We start from the raw sequence: 23078 nt of genomic DNA on the forward strand, positions 1-23078 counted from the left end.
CTTCTTACCCAAACCTCCCATACTCTACTGTGATAACTTGGGCGCCACCTACCTGTCGGTCAATCCAGTTATGCACTCACGAACCAAGCACATTGATATTGACTATCATTTTGTCCGGGATCGTATTCACAATAAGACTCTTCAAGTCTCCTTTCTTTCTAGTAAGGACCAAATTGCTGATGTGCTTACCAAACCGCTATCCACAGCCCGGTTCTGCACTCTTAGATCAAGCTTCACAGTTCTTCCAGCCCTGCTTGGCTTGCAGGGGAGTATTAGTGAAATTGAAGAAGGAGCCAGCTCAGCTAAAGGAAAGAACCATCTAGAGTAACTCTTCAATTGTATACGTGTTTAAGTTTGTTAGAAAAGAATATTCTGACATGGTTGTGTATAAAAACATGCACTGTAACACGTATTTCACATGAATGAAATTAGAGCAAAATTACTTCATTCCATTCTTCTCTCCCTAATCTATCACTGCCAAAGGATTTATCTGGTGCCAAATCTCCCCTACTGCCCAATGGACCTCCCCGGAACTATGCCACCAGTTGACACTCATTTCTGCAGATAAACCATTACCAACACTATTCATAAGAGTTTAAAAAGGAGGGTACGTATGATTAGGGTGCTCAGTCTTTGTGTTTCTTGCTTTTTACTCTGCAGTGTTAAATAAGGGACCTGGATTATTGCAGTACACAATCAAAGCCTCGTTGGTCGAGAAGATTTGTTTCAGAAGGTATTGTTATTAGTTAATATATATATTTATATATTTATGTATAGATGCTAGCATTTGAACATAATCTAGAGATCATTACAAATGGAAAAGGGCAAAGGAAAAAAGGGAATTGGAAAAGCATATGATCCCACTAATTGTATTCTTTTTAGGGGTCATTAATGCTTTAAAGTATTCAAAATGTACATACTTTTGAAGGCAACGTAACTTTCCCCCTTCACTTGCGAAAGGATCGTTAATGGAGACAAAGTTTCCACAGCTTGAGCTTTTGCAGCCTTTAGGAAAAGAAACAAGGCATGACCGTTCTCTATAAAGGCACCCACTTTTTTAAAGCCCTTCTGTTACAAGTGAGTTTTACAGGAAAGTAAAGGAACTTCTTGGATCTCCAACTCGCAATAATCAGTGAATAATTGAAGAAAACTGGTATGGGATCCCGTACTCATGAGCATCACTTCCGCATGTAATTTGATAAACACAAGTAGATTGATTGATAAAGTAAAGAGAAAATGGTCTAACACCCTAGGTGCTTTGGGATTTTAAGATCTTAATTGGTTTTCAATGTTTGAGATCAACATCCAAATTTCCAACTGGTTTAAACCAAAGACTTCCGGATCTTTCTTCTATCAAATAAATCACCAAAATCATATAAGATTAACCATGATCATGGAACTGGCCATGCAGCCATGGACCACCAAACTCTGTGGATGTGGCCATGGAAGTTGACCTGACGTTTAAGTTCTGTCAGAATCAGAATATAAAAATGTATATTTACTTGAACTATTTACTTCCAAATAAAAGAATGTCAAATATCTCAACGAAATTCCCAGGATTCTGATCAGAATCCTTGCTGCGTTGTAAATGCCACCTTTGTTGCCATGAGTTATCAATAAGCATCAAATTGTATATTTTTTTATGAAGATCCAAAAAATGAAGAGGAAATCGTTTGCATATCACCACCTTCGATCCATAAAAACACTACCATTTACCAATTATTCTAACAATCCTTCATAATGACACAGAATCATTATTAGTTTTTTATGCACAAGTGCATTCAATTCTGTCCCCTGGACCAGTTTTTGTGCTAGGAACCCAATAGATTCCCTTTAATATTTTTTCATACATTCTCTCATTTTTGGTTTATTTAGATTTTCTTGCTATACCTGTATTTCCGCATTGGTTTAGAAAAATGGCTTACACTTAGTTACCAGCTTTAATTATTTTTCTGGTTTTGATAAATTTCTCTCTCTCTCTCTCTCTCTCTCTCTCTCTCTCTCTCTCTCTCTCAGTTTTATTTCCTACATACCTTTCATTATTAGCTATATTTTGGTAGTAGCTTATAAGTCACTATTATTGGCCGAGCCTCTGTAGATTGATTAACAAAAACTGCTTTCAAAATGCAATGAAACAGGATTTCATAGTTTTCATAGTTCCCACTTTGACAAAGTTGTATGTTATGCAGCTGGTCTCATGATATATAAGATATGCTTCAATGATTTTTTTTTTAATGTCGGGGAACCTCTCCAAGGCAAGGCCTTTGGATTCACCCTTGCAGATTAAACTCCGGTCCCGTGCACCGCATCCTTAGAAGTTTCCTTGCAAAGAACTAGTTAAATAGCTGACTTTTCACCAAGGGGTGTGGCCCCAAAGGATTGTTCGCTGGCTTTTCAATGAATTTAAAACTGCTCAATTCAAGAATAGAGGTGGGTTTAATTCAAGATGTGACTGTTTTTAAAGGGGAAAGACATTTTAGGAAGAGTAGCCACCTATTATTCTGAATCAATGCATCGCAATCAGTCTGTCAGTTAGACTACATTATTGAATACTTGCTAATAATACATGCAGGCGCAGATCATGCCCAACGATCCTGTCAAAATGGACAATGCAAAAAGCTCCTCTCATGGTGGATAAATATAAATATGTCATATGTATTTTCAACATGTTTGTTGTGTGAAGACAAAGATAGTTGTCTGTTATTTGGAAACAAGTTCCTACATGCAGCAAACTGCAATAGAATGAAAACTGTTGCAACGTGTGATCGTTGGCTTGGCTGTTTAATTACTGAGGAATCTGTCACCAAGCAGAAAAAACTCAACTAAACTCGCCTAAAGCCTGATTAGTTACCTAGACAAAGCCCATACTGCATGCACAATGAATGGCAGAACAATTATGCACAAGCAGGAGCAGAACATAATCCATGGATGGTTTCAAGAGTTCACACGGTTGGATCCTTCCCAAACCTCATCATTGCATGAGTTGCCAGCATTGAACCCCTGCGAGTCATTTCTACAAATCGACCAAAGAGTGGCAGCTTTACTGTCTCCTTGCTCAAAAGAGGCTTCTTGTTCCACCTGTACACATATTATTCATCATTTCACATCACTATCTGGCTAATATGAACACAAAAACATATCTGAAAAATTTGGATAGTTTGAGATGTGATGAGAATGGATGCCAAACACACTACTTGCCAGACTCTACAACCCAGGCACAAGTAAGTTCAGAAGTACACAACCCCACCGCTGACCTTAGCTCGTATTCTAGAAATTAGACTAAAAAAATATAGGTAAAAATGCCTCTCTTCTCAGTGAATCATATTTTGAACAATTCAATATGTGGAAAGTTAAGTGCTAAAAAAATTTAAATGAATTCCATACAATTTCTGATTCTTATGTCCTTATCAGATCAAACCCCAAATTCATTAATTTTTCTGGTAGGCAACCTGTTTGGAATATCATCTCTCTTTATTAATTCCTTTCCATTTGTATCTGTTATGCTTGTTGCAAATTCCCGTTTGAGTATACAACTCTCTTTTGGTTCGTCTGTTCATATGGATTTCATATATTACATATATGGTTTATGGTCAGATTACGCATTCCTAAATCTATATGTGCTCCCCATATAATTAGGATCAACTAAAAGGTTAGTATTATTTATTTGTTGATAAGTACTAAAAGGTTAGTATTTATAGGCCTATCGTTAACTCTAGTCCATCTCTGAGCCTTCGTATCTCTTTGCCCCACTAAGCATCTTTTCAGTCATCTCCCCAGTCTGGCATCATGCTTGACATACTACCATATAACCTAGACCTACAACTCATGTTTTCTTGTTTTATATATGTTCTGACAGGTTTATTTCATGTAGGAATTTATGCTTTTGTTTAAGCTAAGTTAATTTGTACAACTTCGAATCGTAGAGCCAAACTACCTAATTTAAAAAACATGTCAACAACAATGGGTTTTCAAAATTTCTTAGAAAAACCCAGTTGGGGTAGTATGTAGTACTTGGTTTAAGAAACCAGAAAAGCATATTAACACACAATGTTTAAGAGACGTTGAGATGGAAGAAAATAGTTCCATACACCAAACGTAAAAATAGTAAGTGGACTAATTCTCAAACAACAACTTCATGGGTGGGAAAACTGCTCTGAAAATTGAATAGTTGGTAGGAAATTATATAACCACTGTCTTCCATACCACGGCCAAAAAAAAAAAAAAAAGTGGCTCCCATACAATTCCCCACATGCTGAGTTTTGATTTGCATTTAATTGCATAGCAAGTACACTCCTCCTAATTCTAATAACGATAACACTAAAATACCCTAATTGATGGGTTCCTTAACGGTACCAAAGTCTGAGAGTTCCACTAACATTATTCAAAACATATGGTATATCCTTTATTTGCTGTAAAGTGATTATAACTTCAAAACTAATATAACAGGGAAAAGTACCGGTTGTAAAAGAGAGTGCTTTCAAAATACAGCAAATGTCTCCATGTATCATAGTGTTCTTCTCTGAAGCCAAGATATACTAATGATTGGATGGAACACAGTAAAAAGAAAGAACTTTAGTGCATACCAATCTTCATGACGAACAACTTTGCCATCCACAACATGCAACTTGATGAGTGATATCAGATCTATGTCTTTCCCCAAGAACTTGTAGTGCTGCTTGTTGTCAATTAATATCTGTATTTGAATGCAGAGATTAAAAAAGAAATAACCCAAACTAAATATTTAAAATAAGGAAAAAAACTTAAACTTGATGAGAGTAGCAAATTATAGTTTTAAACCTCTTGCTTTCCTGGTGAAATTACTTTTTCTTCAATGCTATATTCAACAATTCTTGATTCACTAAAGACCTGGAGATCATGGGGAAGAGTAGCCAATTCTGTCAGACAATACTGAAGAATAAATGGACTACCTAGAACTCAATAAGACTCAGTTCAAAGCAAATATTTAAGGAACATCTCACTCCTATAGCATCCAAGCAACCAGTTTAAACTTTAACTAAAACGAGATTTGGAATCAACTTCCATTGTCTATGTGATATTCTCCATATGCGTCAGATAAACTCCACAATTTTCATAAAAAAAAATTACTACAATAGTTGTGGCCTTGTATACGTGCAAGCATCGGGGTATCCACTGAGCACCATCCGAAATTCTACTTTGCTTGGATATCAAACAGTTTCATGAAGCCGTATTGTCATATTATCAAACTAACAGCTTCAGTAAACTTTCAATGCATTTCAAGTATGATTGTATATAATGTCAGCCATTAGCATTCCTGCATTTTGCATTAATATGTTAGACATGACAGCGGGGCAAAGGGCTACTTCCAATTTTGACCAAAGGATGGAAGTCCAGAGCAAAACCAACAGTATGTTTCAACAAAAAATGTGTATTGGTACAGTACACTTTACAATTTCATAATTCCTCATTAGTTTCCCCCTGAAAATCTCTACAATTATCAGAAAACTTCCACAAATAGAACGTGCAGATTAAGTTTTTCAGGCATAGGCCTCCAAAAAAAATTGATGTTTAACAAGAAGCAAAATGATAACCAACAAAGAAATAAGACAAACCTTGGAAAGTGAATAGAATGCAGACTTTATCTGCTTCACCCTGAACATTCAACCATATAAATCATGTAAAACAGTGTTTCATAATAAGTAAAAACCAAATTAATCAATGATACCAAGTAATAACTTGTGGCTATTTTGATAAGGTTACGAAGAATTTTGATGAATCCATTGCAAGAGACTATCCATTCAATTGTAAAGTTTTGCATGTATCATCGAGCTCATATTTCTTCTCAATACAGACTAAATAAAACCAACACACACCCTTTAGCACACATGAGCGGATCCTCAAAAGAAGCATCTGGAGCATAAATTTCAAAATCGCGAGCTGTTGCACAAGATCCATATCTGAACAATCAGTGACATTAACTCTTATGAGAACTGTGCAAAATTAAGTGTGGATTTTTTTTTTTTTAATTAGACGGAGGAACACACACAAACAGAAAGAGATAGAGAGAAATAAAACAAATAGATAGATGTCCCGGTTGAGAATGATTTAAGGAAACCTAATATATGCCGTGCCAAGAACGAGGGTATTAGAGTTTGGAAGGAAGGGGGGAGAGAGAGAGCCTCACAGGTGCAGAATATGAGGAATGATATCATTGGAATTGAATTTTCTGGGACTATATTCGCACGCTTCTTTGCAACACAGTTCCCGCAACTGATCACGTTTGGCTTCAAGACACCATAGAGCATACCAACAGTCAGAACCATATTTACAAGCATAAAACCGGCTAGTCTCATATTTACAATATCTCGATCGTAATCAATACCAATGGATAATTTAAGAAGAGAATAACAGTTACGACATACCTTGTGAGACTTTGGCCATGGCGAATTCTGGGACTTCTTTGGCTGCCAGATAGGTCGTGATCTGATTGAGAAAGCAACGAGAGAGTAATGAGGCGCTCATAATGAGAGAAGGAAGCAGAAGAAGAAGCAACGGCCAACGGTAAAGAAGGTCTCATGGCTTCATGGCACGCAACGTGGCGACATTTTCACCATTTGTCGTTCTTGGTCCGGCGTTTGTCACTTCGCCACTTGGACTTTTCTTTTTTCTATTTCTGGCCTTTATTTTATTTATATAAATAATAATTTGTTGATAATTATAGCACCAGTAATTTTTAAAGACTATTGCTTCCTAAAATAAATAATAAAAATTATTATTTTATTATTATTTTTAGAGAGACTTTTTTGTCCCTTGAAAAAGCCTCAAGGATTATGTTATCAAATGTTTAGAAAATATATATAATTTATGTGAGAGTATGCTTCAATTTATGACTCCCTAGATACGATGTGTCAAGATCTTTTAGATTAATTAATAATATTTTAATTTTTTATTAAGAAAATTAAGGTCTCGTTTAGTTATACAGATGGGATGAAATATTTTAAATAATAAAAAATAAAATATTATTATAATATAATTTTTTAATATTAATTTTATATTGAGATTTAAAAAAATTAAATTATTTATTATATTTTATATGAGGATCTGAAAAATTTATAATGATGAGTTCAGATGAAATGAAATTTTTAATTTTGATTAACCAAACTGACCTAAAAATCGAATTCTACCCTCCGTATATCAAAAAAAATATGACCGACAAGATATCTTATTGTATTCAGTTAATTTTCTAACAAAAATTTGATAAAACTCTTTAATTATGTATTTTTTAAAATTTAGATATTAATTTTATGAAAATAAAAAAACGAGACTTTCAAATTATAAAAACGTGAATAGTGAAGTGTTTGGACCCTTCCAGTAGTGTTGTTTGATAGGCCGATCGAGTACAGCTTTTAAGGTTAAGAAACTCCTGAGAGGGGCTTAGGCAGGAGGTGTTGGACCCTATAAAGTCCAATTATATGGCTGATTTCTGTTGGCCCAAAACCTCAAGGCCGTGACTCCGTCGTTCAGAAGTAAGACTAGAGCAGACGACAGGGGACCAGGTCACCAAACAAAACTCAAAAGCAAGCATCCGCCGGAGAAATCTCAAATTTCTACAGTGCTCTGCTCCACGTCCACCCTCTCCTTCTTTTGACTTTTTACAAAGAATCTCTCTTCTTGATCTTTCAAACAAAGGAACAGAACAGGGTTAAGGAAACGAGGAGAAGAAGGGGATGGGGGTAGCAGTGGTGGGCATGGATTCACTGAGCGAGAGAGCCGCTATGATGAGAGAGTCGCTGCAAAAGAGCCAGACCATCACTGACAAAGTCGTCTCCATACTTGGCTCCTTTGACCACCGCCTCTCTGCCCTCGAGACTGCCATGCGTCCTACTCAGGTCCCACCGCTTCTTCCTCCCCTCACCCCCATCTTTACTCTACGTTTGGGTTCCCCGGAAATATAATCGAGGAAAATACCCACAAAATATCTGTATAAAAAAACTGCTCTTGTTTGCGGTTGGATCCGAACCAATTTGACTTCCATTTTACTTTGGAAGCCCAAGAGAAAGAACGAGCAAGACCCGTGATTTTGTTTTTTTTGCCCCCTTTTATTGGGTATCAAACATCGATCGGGGTTTTTACCGTAGAGCCAATTTGTGATTTTCTTTTCTGACTGCTTGATAGTGCGAATAATTTTGTATTTACAGATTAGAACACATTCTATTAGGAAAGCTCACGAGAATATCGACAAGACTTTGAAGGTTGCTGAGGTTTTACTGGCCCAATTCGATCTTTCTCGTCAGGTTGGTTTCACATATTTTCTACTCTTGCTGTTATTTGTTAGATCGCCCAGAATAGTTTCTTGTTCTTTTTTCTTCACTCTAAATGCAATGGGAGGAATTTCCCGGACACTTGGTGGCAATAAAAAAAAAATGTGATGGTAGGGATTGGTAACTTGAATTACAATCTTAGTTAGGCCGCGCTCACATATCTAGGACCAAATTCATTGATTTTTTTTTCCTTTCAATTAAATTTTTTGCCCCTCTGATGAGCTTTCTCTTAAGTCCCGCTTGAGGGCTGTTCAGGGTGTCGTTCAAATGTCCATTGAACCGACATCATCAATGAGGTTAGATGGTTTGTTGGCTTACAAAGCGAGAGTTAATGAGTTACCTGTTTAGTTGAGGAGATCGGGAGAGGGATTGATTAAGAAATGCCCACATCCAAAACAGGTCTCTTGTCATTAAGAAATACTGGGTTTCTTGTAGAGAGAGTGAACGAATATTGGGGGAGGATGAGGTTGGCAACTAGGGTTGGGTACAGTCACATATCTTTAATTCCACCACCCGAGTTGATGAGGTTTGCAGACTCTATTGCCATGTATGCTTGACACTTGGCATTGTTCATGGACTTGATTGCCAATTTTCCATGTACGCTTGCTTCTTGGCATTGTTTCTCTCTCTCTAGGAATTCGATTTTGATAATCTGGGGCTGGTAATTCTGACGACTGGACCAAAGAACCGCCCGTACATCAGACGTATGTAGCCTCAGAATGTATTTATATATTTTTCGAGACACTGCAACTGCAACATGTTTATTGGTTTAACTCCAAACCCATATAACGCATCCCCATTGCACTGATTAGGTAAATCATCAGTTTTTGACCGATGAGATTGCGTCTAGAAATTGTTTACACCCAAGGTTTGAACCTTGGACCTAGAAAGAGCATACCACCAAGATCAATGTTCTTACCACTTAGGCCAACCCCTAGGGGTTAAGAAATGAATGCATTTATATTAAGGGTACAAGAATTCAATTTTCTATTATTTAGTGGCATTGGTTGGAAAGACATTAGTATGATTTTAGTCTCTGAACTTGTAGTGTTTGAGGTATATGTGTAGTTTACTTTCTGTCCATGAACATTAACTAATTAAAAAGATTTACTTATAAAAAAAAAAAAAAACCTTTCTGTCCATGAATGTTCCCTTATGATGTTCTACTCTTTTATTGTTATGACTGTTGATATATTTTCATGGAAATAAATAGGCGGAGACAAAAATACTTAGAGGGCCACATGAGGACTTGGAGAGTTATCTAGAAGCAATCGGTCAACTAAGAGGCAACATTCAGTTTTTTAGCAGCAAGAAAGGCTTTAAAAGTAATGATGGGGCGCTCAACAATGCAAACAATCTACTCGCAAAGGCTATTTCAAAGCTAGAAGACGAGTTCAAGAAGCTATTATTGTCTTACAGGTTTGTATTTTCATGTTCATTGATGCTTTTGCATTGCGTAGCTGGTTCTTATTCGTGGGTATTGTTAATTCTTTTGCTCCTATAATCACCAAATACCCATATGTCACTTTTAGATAATTTGACAGTGCCAGCTCTGCGCCCTGACAGAGGCATTTATGCTCATTGAATTAATAATTCTTATGTTTGAAAGTAAGCTAAGCCCTGTGATACGGTCAATTGCTCCAGCTTCATCTCGCAGCTAACATAAATCATCTCTAGGGCAATTGAGCAAGTTAATTTGAAGTTTATTAAGCAACAATTGAGTTGGAGTCCATACTGGCTAGTTTTATTTTTTTGATCAGTAATCAATAAATTTTATTCATAATAATAGGCAAAGCCCAAGTACACAAGGAGTATACATGAGAAGTACTTAACTAGAGTTTACAACTGAAAGTAGAAAGTCATGGACATTTAGTCCGTTACAAACAATGGCCCCCACCCAAGAAAACAATGTTTTAACGAAAAAAACTTTCAGCTCCTCCATTGTTCTCTTGTGGTTTTTGAAGCCTCTATCATTTCGCTCACGCCAAATAAATCAACACATACATATGGGGACTATTTTCCAGATTGCTGCAACTTGTGAATTTCCTCGGAGACCTCTCCAGCATGCTAGAAAATCCACCAATCTATGGGGCATGAACCATGATAATCCAAACCCTATAAAAAAATAGCCCACATGGTCCTAGCCACCTCGCAATGTAGAAACAGATAGTCAACATATTCACCATCTCCATACTAGCTAGTTACCAAGATGATTTGCCTTTAGGAGTATCATATGCTCTCTTTACATGCATTATGCATTTCCTATTGCTGCCGTCAGCATAAGAAACATGGTTATGTCATGAATCATCTTTATAAGTTCCAGGTATGTTGTTCAATTCTGATTTTTTTGGGGTGGGATTTGGAAATTTCAGTAAACCTGTGGAGCCTGATCGTCTTTTCGATGGCCTTCCAAACTCATTGAGACCATCTTCGGAATCTCCTGGGCATCAGGGCGACTCTAATGGCAAGAATCCTTCCAATAACCACTCTGAGCACCAGAAAAGTAACTTAGAAAATGCTGTTTACACTCCTCCAACCCTTATACCACCACGGATCCTACCATTGCTTCATGATTTGGCTCAGCAAATGGTTCAAGCTGGTCACCAACAGCAGTTACTCTTAATTTACAGGTAAGAAGCTCAAACTCTGGTAGGTAAGATGCATTACATGTCTTTGTGTAGTCATCTCGACAAACTGTCTTCGTGAGAAGAGATTTACTATTTTGAATCTTGTTTGTGCAAATCTCATTACAGTTTAGTGTGCTCAAGCAAATTTTGTTGCAGTTTTGTTTTGATGTAGAATATTCTTTCATGGAAAAAGTTCCACATACATAACTGCTATGTAGACATATTTATATGTACATGTATATAAACAACATATATATACACATCTGTGTGCTTGTGTATAACTTTTTTGAAGTTTACATATTCAGATGTTTAACAATATACCACTATTTTATTTGGTTTAGGGATACCCGCTCTTCTGTTTTGGAAGAAAGCCTTCAAAAATTGGGAGTTGAAAAGCTTAGCAAAGAAGATGTTCAGAAGATGCAATGGGAGGTCTTAGAGGCCAAAATTGGGAATTGGATTCACTTCATGCGTATTGCTGTAAGTACCTGTCTGGAATCTGAGCAAATTCTGCACATCTCTTGTTCTGAATATATGGTAATGGTTGAACAGGTCAAACTGCTTTTTGCTGGAGAGCGTATAGTTTGTGATCAAATATTTGAAGGCTTTGATTCTCTCACTGATCAGTGTTTTTCTGAGGTTACTTCAAGTAGTGTTTCGGTGCTACTTAGCTTTGGGGATGCGATTGCCAAAAGCAAGAGATCCCCTGAGAAGTTATTTGTACTTTTGGACATGTATGAGATAATGCGGGAGCTTCATTCTGAGGTATAGTTAATTTCATATCTACAAAGGCATGCACTAAGTATTCATTTTAATTTGATTTGTGGGCTGAAACTTTGAGGGATCTTTCTGGGTCCTTTGTCTCCCTTGAAAAAGTAGTCACCATGGATAACGAGGTTACCAAGTATACATGGCCCAATTAAAACTGTCTGCTACTTTTGTTTGGGAATTCATCTGGATAGTTTCTAGTATAAATTAATTAGATTATTTAGGCAGTGTCAGGTTTAAGTATAAAGATTTTTTAAATCACCCGCACCCCTTTCCTTCCAACTTGTTGATGTTCCATATGTCAAACATATACAAATGGATTTGCTTGTAATGAAGTGTGCCTTTAAGTTTTTTTTGAGCTGCTGCTTTTTGTTAATACTAGTGATTGTATAAAACTATCGCACGTTTCTAAATTGAAGAAAGAAATTGAATGGATTTTGAGGGGCAGGAGAAGAATAGAAATTCTGTGGGTAGCTACATTCTCAGCTTGATTTATTCTTTGATGCTTTATATAAATCCTTTAGAGATCTCAATTTTAATGTTCTTTGATTTTGAAATCCCATTCACAAGTTTCTCTTTTGTTTTCCTCCAATTTAGAGAAGGTTTGGTTTTTATTTTTTACTTTTTATTTTTATTTTTTTATGTATGTGATGATATTTAATGGAGACATTTCAATAATTTTGATTCTCATTTTTTTCTGACATCTGTAATGTCTCACTTCTTTTAAAGATTTCGAGGTTTTCGTAGGTTCTTGTTCTAATTAGCAATTATCCTTTCAACTGAGTAACATTTTGATGATGCTACAATATCAATTTAAGAACTGAATTTATTTGCAGATTGAGTTGAAATTCAAGGGAAAAGCTTGCACTGAAATAAGAGAAGCAGCCTTTGGTTTGACAAAACGGCTTGCACAGACAGCTCAAGAGACTTTTGGGGATTTTGAAGAAGCTGTTGAAAAAGATGCAACTAAAACTGCTGTATTGGATGGAACTGTCCATCCTTTGACAAGTTATGTCATTAACTACGTGAAGTTTTTGTTCGAGTAAGTTCAGCTAACCTTGGATCAGGATAAAATGTAGTTTCATACATGATAGTATATACTAGTTGCTGATGATTGAGCTATTAAAGCCAGAGATTTAAAATCTTCAATGGTTACTTGTTTCTTTTCTTTTATTATTTGATTATATGTATTTTTCGTTTTTCTTATAGTTTCAGCTTAACAATTCTGTTACATGCTATTTTAACCAAACTTGTTAGGGCTCTGAGTTTCAATGGGATCACTAAATCATTTGTTTTGATGACATGTTTAAAACATGAAGCTCTGTTTCTGATTTATAGAAAAAATGTTTAAAACATGAAGCTCTGTTTCTCTTCTCTTGTATTTATCTGTTGCACGTTACTGAATTAGAAATTTTGGAACTAATCAATGAACTGTCAAATATTTCTCATTAAATTGGCACATATTATTTTATGATGTTCGATATGTCAAGATATATAAATGTGTGTTACTTTCTGAGATTCATTTATTTTTTCAGTAGTCTTTACTCGCGGTCTACTTGCAGTATACTTTTGCTGATTTAATACTGCAGTTTTCTATTAACTTGAAGATGTTGACCAAACTTTTACAGCTACCAGTCAACCTTGAAGCAACTTTTCCAAGAATTTGATAACAAAGATGGAACAGGTTCACAGTTGGCCTCTGTAACAATGAGAATAATGCAGGCCCTTCAAACCAATTTGGATGGAAAATCCAAGCAGTATAAAGATCTTGCTTTGACCCATTTATTTCTCATGAATAATATTCACTATATGGTCAGATCTGTACGCAGGTATGTCATGTATATGTATTTTTTCGAGTTAGAGTTTTACAACCTTTTTTTGCCTGTGAATACGATGCTTGTTTATATTTGTTTTCAGGTCAGAGGCCAAGGATTTGTTAGGGGATGATTGGGTGCAAAGACACAGGAGGATAGTGCAGCAGCATGCAAATCAATACAAAAGGAATGGTTGGGCAAAGGTAGTGTTCTACTGACCCTATTGAACCGAACCACAAGATCTGAATCATTTATTGATCTGGAGCTTTGGCTGATATTGCTTGGATTTGTTTTGGGAAACATCATTCTATCGTTGTATCTACTAAAACGTATCAAATTGTTTAAAAACCTATCAAAAAATTTTATGTACTAAAACATAGTTCTGTAACGATTCAGCTGTTGAGCCTCTTTTTCCTCTTTTATTGAATAGACAAGCATATCTGTACACATACACTCAAGCTAATGTCATTCCATTTAATAATGTATTGATTCTTATTGATACCATCTTGCATATATATATATATATTTATGAGAATAGGACCATGGCTTTCGTTGTTGCCTTGGTCTCTGGACATGGAAAGCTTGAATGTTTGTAGGTAGCTCACATATCTTACAGACTCAAAGGAAATGCCTTCTTTACCAAAGTTTTCCGTCAATAGATAATTACTAATTCTATTATCATATAACTAGGGCTTGCAATGTGAATACTACGGTGCACATACAAGGATTGACGACTAAAATTCTAAAAAAAGAAAAGGTGATATTGGGATTAATGTATGTGTCATAATAACTTCATGCCAATGTGCCTTCTTGACCAAAGTTTTACAAATCAAATGATGCTATTTTCTGATGCAGCAATATAATTCTGTTATACTTGGGTGTGTAAGTGTTTGAATCCACTGACTTATTTTATTTTATTTCTTCAACAAAATAAATCGTGTGTATACACATATTACTTGTAAAAAGTATGTGTTTACTGTTTTGAAGCAACATTACTGTGAGAGGACTATCCGTGTTGCTTCTTACCTGGATGGACCTTTCACCTGACGTACCCATGTCAACATTACTTGACATGAGTAAGTGTATGGCTATCAGACAATCAGAAGTGGAAATTCTTTAAAAATATGCAAACCTGGCATTTAGCATACCACAGCCACATGCTGGTAAACTGGAAATCCTGTAAAGAATGATGGTTAAAAGTGATGGGAAATAAGTATTGCATATCTTGAGGTGCAGATATGCTTTTGATGCTATAGAAAAAGAGTGCTGGGTGTGCACTTTGATTTTCTATAATTATATGCACAAAATATACTTGCCGAAAATCAGAACACCCTTGTGAATGTAACTTTTCTTAACTTTATCTAATGCCTCTCAAGTGCTTGTGTCATTTAAGATATTTATCTGGAAAGGAACTGGGTTTTTCCTTGCTAAATACGAGTGCTTTTCCTTTGCAGATTCTTCAGTGCCTCTCCATCCAAGGCCTAGCCTCGTCTGGGGGTGGGAGTTCAGTAGGTGTTGATGGAGGAAATAGTAGTGGAGTTTCAAGAGCGCTGGTCAAAGAGAGGTTAATGAGAAGTTACATCTTATGGACATTCCGTTGTAGTATTTTTGTCCTCAATGTTTTGACCTAATGGGAGAAGTGTGTTCTGTTATCAGGTTCAAGACATTCAATATGCAATTTGAGGAACTTCATCAAAAGCAATCTCAGTGGGCAGTTCCTGACACTGAATTGCGAGAGTCTCTCAGGCTTGCCGTTGCAGAAGTCTTGTTGCCGGCCTACAGATCTTTTGTAAAACGTTTTGGGTGTGTTTTCTCATTTTTAAAGCAACTTACAAACACGTGTCTATGCATGCAAGCGTATGTGGTTGTGTGCGCATGTACTAAAGAAGACATATTTCATGATGTGTTATATTGCAAAATCAACAAGATATATACTGAAGACTTTGTTCATCGGTTTGTTCATCGGTAATTGATAACGATACACCTGAATATTGTGATTCTGTAAATGATTAAAAGAATCATATTTAACATGCTAGAAAAGCCTTTATAAAAAAATAATAAATAAATAAACATGCTAGAAAAGCTCTTTTTAAGAGCTAAAAACGACTCGGCACTGTTGCCAAAACTACGTAAAATGAATATGATGCATTTTGTTTCCATTAAATGTCTAATGTAAAGGTTAATATTGGGTTGTACTTGTTTGTTTACATGTGGTTTTTCACGTGTTACGCAGGCCACTTATTGAGAATGGAAAGAACCCTCAAAAGTACATCAAGTACTCGGCAGAGGATCTTGAACGAATGTTGGGTGAATTTTTTGAGGGAAGGAACTTGAACGAACCCAGGCGGTAGATTTGAACCATTTCTCAGCGTGTTTCTGATAAGGCCGACCATTGACCTTTGGTATGGTGGTACGTATGTCACTCCTTTACTGGAGAGTCGCGGTTCAGTTATGGTGGTCACATGTATGTGCCTCTGAGTGCTGGTGAAAAAAAAAATAAAGAAATCAGATTAGAATGTTTGCATTTGCTTTGTAAAATTCTGAATAATGGGGTATCTGTCTCCATTCTCTCCTAAGAGCTTCTTGTGCAGTTTGGTGTGGCATTGTTCGAGGCTTGTACATGTAAACAGATACTTCGGTTTCAAAGTATACATATTTCCTTCCAACTTTTGATTTTCAAATGTTACGACCATTGTTGTGGAATTTCATTTCTTAGGCAACAAATGAATGTGGATTATTTATTTATTTATTGGTACCAGGTGTTCCGAAACAGCGTCCCGACTACTCCCGGAGGTGGACAGATGAATGTGGATTCTTTTGCCGAAGGAAAACTAGCAATGGTTATTTGAAGATTACAACCCTAATTATATATAGACACTAAATGATTACTTCCAATTGTAATGTTAGGGTTTTTTTTTTTTCATCTTCGTATTTTGTTAATGATATAGGGACACTTTTTTTTATAAGGTATTTTACAATCATGTTTAAAATTGAGGTATTTATGTAAATTGATGTTATTTTTATGAGTTATTTTATAAAAATACTCCTTATTTAAAACATGCTTATGCAAAATATTATAAAAATGGGTTGAATGTCTGTCATTTTTATTTTTGTGTTATTGTTTGATGAAATACTTAACAAACACAAAACATTAATAGATCGATTCATGGGACGTCCCTCATGAGATGTATAGATAATGTTATTGCAAAACCATCAACAATTTTGCCATTTTCATTTTTAGGAATTGTAACGTCGGTTTTCTTGACATTTCCAACCCAACTACCTAATGGTCGTTAATCACGTAAAGTAGTCTATAACGGCGAATAGTTTTGTCGTAAAATCAGCACTATTAGGGGCTTCGAGAGGATGCAAGTGAAGTGAAATGGGTTTGTGCCGACTCGCCGCCATCTTTCATTCTCCACCTCCTCCTCCTCTGCTGAAGCTCTCTTCCAAGTTTCCTGCTCTATTCTTCCCAAGTTCGTCTCCTATATCCGTTAAATTCTCATCTTTATCGTCATCAATGGAATCTCCTCCCGAAGGTTACAGGAGAAACGTTGGCGTCTGTCTCATCAATCCTGATAAAAAGGTATACATGTATGATGTATATATGGATATTTGTGTGTGCGCTTTTGTATGTGTATTTATATGTTAGTATGTATGTAAAATTCTTTTTCTTTTTTTTGGCAGATATTTTCTGCTTCCAGGCTTGATATACCCAGTGCTTGGCAAATGCCGCAGGTAAACTTTTGAACAGGGGTAAACAAAATTGATTACTTTTGATCAAGCGCTGTGTTTGGCTGCTGCGAAAAGCTAGGAAAGTAACATAATATAAGAAATTGACCAGTACCCCTTTGTATTTGATGCACGTATATTCTTTTTAAGTAATTGCTTGTTCTAAATGTTATCATTGAAACGAAAGCCTCTATTTGAAACCTTCATTGTGGCTTCAAATCACAAACACCCTGAATGGGAGGTATTGACGATTTGAGTGAGACAATAATGATCTGCAAGGAGAGATTCTAAGGACGATAATGCAAGCGTGATCTTTTGAGGGTGGGTATCCTACTGGGCTTACAGTTAAAATAGCAGGCCATGTGTCTCAGCATTTTCAATTTGAATGCGAATTAAATATATAGTGCGGATTCCTATATTACTGTATATGGAGTAAAAATGGAGCTTGTGAATGACAATTGAGGGCAGTCATATTGTACCTTTATGTGCGTCCATGGTAATTTCTGTCTTTCACATACCGGTACGACTATTGTACTATATCTGACTTACCAAAGTAAAAAATCTGGGAATTGAAAATGAAGGGTGTTCTGATGACAGAAAATGCAAAGTCGTAAAATGGATATGAAATTTAGAATGAGTTTGCCTAAACATTCAATGTACATGTCCAAGAATATTCAGGGATCCCCAGTCTTGGCATGTTGCTTGATCCTGTGGTCTTATTTGAAGACATCATCGACCATTGTAAGCACTTGATTGAGGTCTCATCCAGTACCAAAATGCAATTTAAGAAGACATCTTCATCAAGTCTAACATAAAATCATCATGGCAGTCTGTTTAAAAATGTTAATAAGCATCTGCAATGACTTATTTGTATGCTAATTGAGATCTTTGTTCATCTTTGGTAAATGCTTGATTTGAAGGTATAATCTGGTTTGCTAAATTTAGTGTAATGAAATTATGTGGAGATCATTCCTATTGTGTTATTTTATTTTAATTGGCATTTCACTTCAATAGGGTGGTATCGATGAGGGCGAAGATCCTAGAACTGCAGTCATCAGGGAATTAAGAGAGGAAACAGGAGTTAATTCAGCAGAAATTACTGCAGAGGTATGAATTTTGGACCTTTTCTTCTGTCAAATTACAATCTGTTGTGGGCCCTCTCCTTTCCTCACTTCACTTTTTCGAAGCTCATTATCCTCCAATCTGCCAATCAATACCCATTCAATCTTGTTCATGAATGGTTTTATTCAATGTCTACATGGAATTTGAGTGTTTGGGTTGCATGTAGACCAATTCAAACGAGAGAGAGGTTTATTTGGTTTTAGTCATTTACCTTGAAAAGGAGAAGTTTTATTTATTTTTTGGTTTTGACACGGCATGCCAATGCCATGTCATGTGCTCTCCATTTGATGCATCAGTTATTCAAGTCATGGAATCTCTAATTTGATGTCATGTGCTCTCTCCTTAGCAATATGTTCACACCTGAGTCGGATTTCTCATGCAGGTACCTTATTGGTTGACATATGACTTCCCACCTGAAGTCAGAGAAAAGCTTAAACAACAGTGGGGATCAGACTGGAAGGGCCAAGCACAGAAGTGGTGAGCACCTGAATTGGACATACAGTAGATGCAGTATGTACTGTGTGGGCGTGGGGCTACTTAGTCTAGATTAGGTCAGATTCAGTTGAGGTAAGGAATCTAAACTGAGGATCAGTGCATGACCAGTCCATCTGGTAAACATTGGATACAGTTGAACTAAAATAAGCTGACCCAGGGCACAAAATTTCAGATGGTTTTGGGTTGGGGCATGTAGGGTTAAACTTGGATAGACAAGTAATTTAGAGTCATTTATTTACGAATACCAGCGTGCCCATGTGCATGGATCAGTACTCCAGGTTGTAGCATTTGAACTTTTTTTCTTGTGGATACATTTGGATGGGATGAGATGAGAAGAAGGGGACTTACCCTTTCTCCCTATTTGGATGTATTTTTTGAGAGGTAAGGATGATCTTAGGGGATTTGAAGGAGGGATATTGTAATCTTTGAACTCCCCCCCCCCGGGTCTCTCCTCCTTTCTTTTTTCTCTTCCTTCTCCTTGTTTTCCTGAAATTGGAGGAGTTTGAAGGGAGAGGATTTCAACTTGTGTGCAGTTTTCTATTTATTGCTAATAATTTGTTACAAATCTAACATAATGCACCGCCTTTTTCTCCCCTTCCCACCCTACATCTATGCAAAGGGAGGCATACCTATTCTCTTCTTTTCCCTTATTATTTCTTAATAAACTTGCTACACTTTCAGGTTTCTTCTTAAATTCAATGGGAAGGATGAAGAAATCAATCTTCTGGGTGATGGGACAGAGAAAGCTGAATTTGGCGAGTGGTCATGGATGTCTCCAGAACAAATAGTTGAACTTGTGGGTAGACCTTAAAATCGTACTATTCTTTACTGGTTCAAAAACAGCTGGAATTGCCATTTTGTTCCGGTTGGTTTATTTACATGATCTTTTTTTCCCATTCTGTGCAGGCAGTGGATTTTAAGAAGCCTGTTTACAAGGAAGTTATGACTGCTTTTGCTCCATATCTTCAGTAATCGTCCTCTGGAATAATGAGCATTTTGTTGCTTCCAAACAGAGTTCTTTAGTTAACCCGATGAGCTACTTAAAAAGTAAATTAGTTCAATAACAGATGCCCAAGTTGATTCTCAGGTTATCAGCTTGCATGTCTAAATGGTTGTAAGAATTAAAGTTCATCTTTCTTTGATGGGAATGCTATTTTTCTTGTAATGACATGTAATGGTCTTATGATTATCGAGAAATATGAACTAACACTCGCTGGACCTATATTTGGCAATATAATACTATTCGTGAGAATGTCTCTTCGGTCTTGACAGGCATGGACACGATTTTGTGCTGGAATAACAATCAAACGACTATATAATTTACTACCCCATAGTTTTGGAATAAGTTTCATTTTATCAGTTTGAATAAATATAATCATAAGCCTATTAATATGATTTTATCTGTGTCGTTGCAGTCAATGCCAAGGTAGTAGTTTAATTTTGGAATCTCGTATGAATTGATTGTTCAAGTAAATAATACGCAAGATCTGCCAGATCAGTTCTTTTGAAAATCACTGACCAACTCCAGGTCAAATCGATCGTCTTTTCCCACATGCAATTTTATTATGCCTGTGGCCCAGTGATTTTCCTTCAATTTGCGATGGAATGGAGGTCCTGTGCATATCTTGCAAATCTGTTTTCATAGTTCCATACGAAATAGTGCATTAACACTAAAAATGATAAACTGCTGCCTAGTCCATATTCCTCAGACGCACGGACAGAGAACAAGAAGATGGATGTTTATTTTGAGATATAATATAGCCAGATTATTTGTATCAAGAACCTCAAGCTTCAAAGAAGATGAGATCCCTTCAATCACAACTGGAGTACATACTCTTCATATTGCTAAGCTAAGCTGCGTATTGAAAAAACTTTGGCTTGCTATATTGTCGAGCAGCCTAACCAAGTCATCTTGATTTCAAAATTCTAGCTCAATTGACAAACAAACCAGGGTCAAGCAAGAAAGTGATAAATACCATGGCATCTCCAACCTAAAGAAATGCACCTCTTTTAACTCATCTTCTTTTTTTTTTTGATATCCTTGGGTGTCCGGGCCAATTTACGCGCACCTCGACTAATCCCACGGGATCCTGAAGTTAACGGCCGGGTAAACCTCCAGTGGCCCTGAGGGGACTCGAACTAGTGACCATTGGGGAGCAAACCTAAAACCTGACCAATTGAGCTACCCCTCAGGGTTTTTAACTCATCTTCTTAATTATATTTTCTATATGATCAGTAACAATCTCTGCCACTATTTCAGGAGAGAACCTTCTTATCATGTCCATCCTTGCCTGCCTGCCTTTGTCCTTAGCATCCTCAACATTATTCATCACATGTCTCATAAGAACTTGAAGCCTATCAACAGAAGGTTCCGCCCACAGATGCCCTTTGAATGGTCCTTCCATAACCTGACTCATTCTATCCACTGATAATGGATAGCTATTCTCCTCTGACAAATACTCTGTTGGCCCAGACCAATTAGTCGCAATTACGGGCAATGACATTGCCATGGCTTCCACAAGAGGCCTCCCCCACCCTTCCCCTCTTGATGGAAGGACAAATGCGTCAGCTGCCTTGTATAGTCGCGGCAAATCAATTTGAGCAATGTGGGTATCTATCACATAAACTGGAGCCCAACCTGCTACTGGTTTTTCTATATCGGTGTCCTCCACAAACTCTACGATCTTGTTCCCAAAATCTCTATCAGAATGGTATGGATTCGTTAGTAAGTACAAAGCAACCCCATCAACCCTAGAGAATTCCTTCAAGTATGATTTCAACAATACATCCCAACCTTTCCTGTACTCCCACTTGAAAATACTCAAAAATATGAACTCCTTTTTCAATTTCAAATTCTGGGTTGTTGAACCTAAGACCAATGTCCCTAGGGAGGAAAGGTCTAATGGCTTATACTTGAGGGGATCAAAGAATTTCACATCAATAGGCTGAATGATTTTCACCACCTTAGAAGGCTCAACCCCGCTGTCAATAAATGTAGACACATGAAATTCAGTGGGAACCCAAACATAGTCCATTTGATTACAGCGCTTCACGTGGTCTGCATTCACCCTATCAGTCTCAAACATGGTCCGGCCAATCACAGACTTGAAATTTTGATAAGCACCTGGTGGGCATGGGAAGGTTTCAAACAATGGAGGGTACCAAGCCCCAGGCTCACTGTGACAAATCACAATGGTCTCATTCATCCTACATTCTGTTTGATGGAGCTCCAGGGCCAAGTTCTTGGTATATTTTGGCAACCCCTCCCAGAATTCAATGGATTCTTCATCACCATGATGCTCAATAGCTACTTTAAATATTGGGTTTTTCTTGTGTTCATGGAGGGCCAAGATATATGACCAACTTTCAGAACTGTACCCACCACCTGAAAGAAAAGGAGCCATCCATAGCACACAGCTAGATGAAAGGGAAATGGGATTAATTGCATTGGTTATTTGGGGTTCGGGGGTTGGTTGAAGGAAGCCTACAAGGGTTTGAAGATAAGTGGGGTGTGATGAGAAAGAGTATTTCAGCTGTTGTGTTTTGTAAAAGCTTGTTTTGGAGAAACCAAGTATGATTGCTAGTAAAAGAACCACAACGGATGATAGGTAGAATACAAGTGTTTTCTTTGCTACAGTCAGAGGATAGGTGTGATTAGGTTGTGATTGATTAATAGGCTGTTGGCTTCCATGAGATTCCATGGCAATGGATTGAGAGAAGTAACTTCAAAATGTAAGCAGCATCCGAAAAATAAAAATCACTCGCAAGCTTGGAAATTGAAATCAGTGAGATCGAAACTGAAGCATAAGAGGGACAACCTGAATGCCCATTGTCACCGACTGCATCTCGAAGCGCAAGAGAATGTCTGCACGGCTGCTGCACGACTTAGTTCAGTGGCCGCATCCAACCTTTCGGGCGAAAGTATTCTACTTCCTCTCTCGTCTCTCACTCGGAGGAGGATTCTGTAATGTTGTTTCTATAAACCACAGAGAACGTGGATCATAACATCTGTCTTTGAACTGACTACTGACTTTCCTCCTGGTGTTGCCCTCTACCTCGCGTTCCTGTGTCTTACCTTTTCTGAAAGGCGGCTCTTCAGAAAAGGTTGTTCCTGTGTCTCAACTTGTAAATCCTAGTGTGAGCATCGCCACTAGGCAGTTGTTTTTTATCCTGATCGACCGCTCAAGAGATCTACAAAACTCGAAGGATTAATAACATTC

General features: G+C 37.0%; 4 protein-coding genes across 6 annotated transcripts; 2 read left to right on the forward strand and 2 right to left on the reverse strand.

Moving 5' to 3' along the window:
* Positions 1–2603: 2603 nt before the first annotated feature.
* On the reverse strand, positions 2604–6563 carry LOC122292892. The gene is made up of 7 exons (XM_043101437.1): positions 6402–6563; positions 6164–6263; positions 5853–5936; positions 5592–5631; positions 4798–4866; positions 4584–4693; positions 2604–3078 (listed from the first exon to the last, which is right to left on the reverse strand). Exons 1-7 carry the CDS (start codon positions 6499–6501, stop codon positions 2943–2945), a joined length of 639 nt encoding a protein of 212 aa, XP_042957371.1. The 5' UTR covers positions 6502–6563; the 3' UTR covers positions 2604–2942.
* An 858-nt stretch (positions 6564–7421) lies between these two features.
* Positions 7422–16572, forward strand: LOC122291580 (exocyst complex component EXO70A1-like). 3 transcript variants are annotated; one of them, XR_006236686.1, is made up of 13 exons: positions 7422–7868; positions 8178–8273; positions 9514–9719; positions 10673–10930; positions 11269–11407; positions 11480–11692; positions 12532–12737; positions 13324–13524; positions 13613–13712; positions 14964–15073; positions 15166–15312; positions 15743–16155; positions 16269–16572. XR_006236686.1 is itself a non-coding variant. In XM_043099369.1 (12 exons), exons 1-12 carry the CDS (start codon positions 7707–7709, stop codon positions 15858–15860), a joined length of 1956 nt encoding a protein of 651 aa, XP_042955303.1. In that variant the 5' UTR covers positions 7422–7706; the 3' UTR covers positions 15861–16190. The 3 variants fall into 3 exon arrangements, 1 of the variants encoding a protein (XP_042955303.1); XR_006236687.1 differs by having other exon boundaries at positions 15743–15919; XM_043099369.1 differs by lacking the exon at positions 16269–16572 and having other exon boundaries at positions 15743–16190.
* A 208-nt stretch (positions 16573–16780) lies between these two features.
* LOC122291582 (nudix hydrolase 26, chloroplastic) lies at positions 16781–20114 on the forward strand. Its single transcript, XM_043099371.1, has 6 exons — positions 16781–17095; positions 17197–17247; positions 18256–18348; positions 18746–18840; positions 19540–19654; positions 19765–20114. The coding sequence occupies exons 1-6, from the start codon at positions 16892–16894 to the stop codon at positions 19828–19830; spliced, it is 624 nt and encodes a 207-aa protein (XP_042955305.1). The 5' UTR covers positions 16781–16891; the 3' UTR covers positions 19831–20114.
* A 464-nt stretch (positions 20115–20578) lies between these two features.
* Positions 20579–23078, reverse strand: LOC122291581. The gene has a single exon (XM_043099370.1). It carries the CDS (start codon positions 22557–22559, stop codon positions 21057–21059), a length of 1503 nt encoding a protein of 500 aa, XP_042955304.1. The 5' UTR covers positions 22560–23078; the 3' UTR covers positions 20579–21056.

This window comes from Carya illinoinensis, chromosome 13 (genome assembly GCF_018687715.1).
Source record: "Carya illinoinensis cultivar Pawnee chromosome 13, C.illinoinensisPawnee_v1, whole genome shotgun sequence".
Classification (NCBI taxonomy): Eukaryota; Viridiplantae; Streptophyta; class Magnoliopsida; order Fagales; family Juglandaceae; genus Carya; species Carya illinoinensis.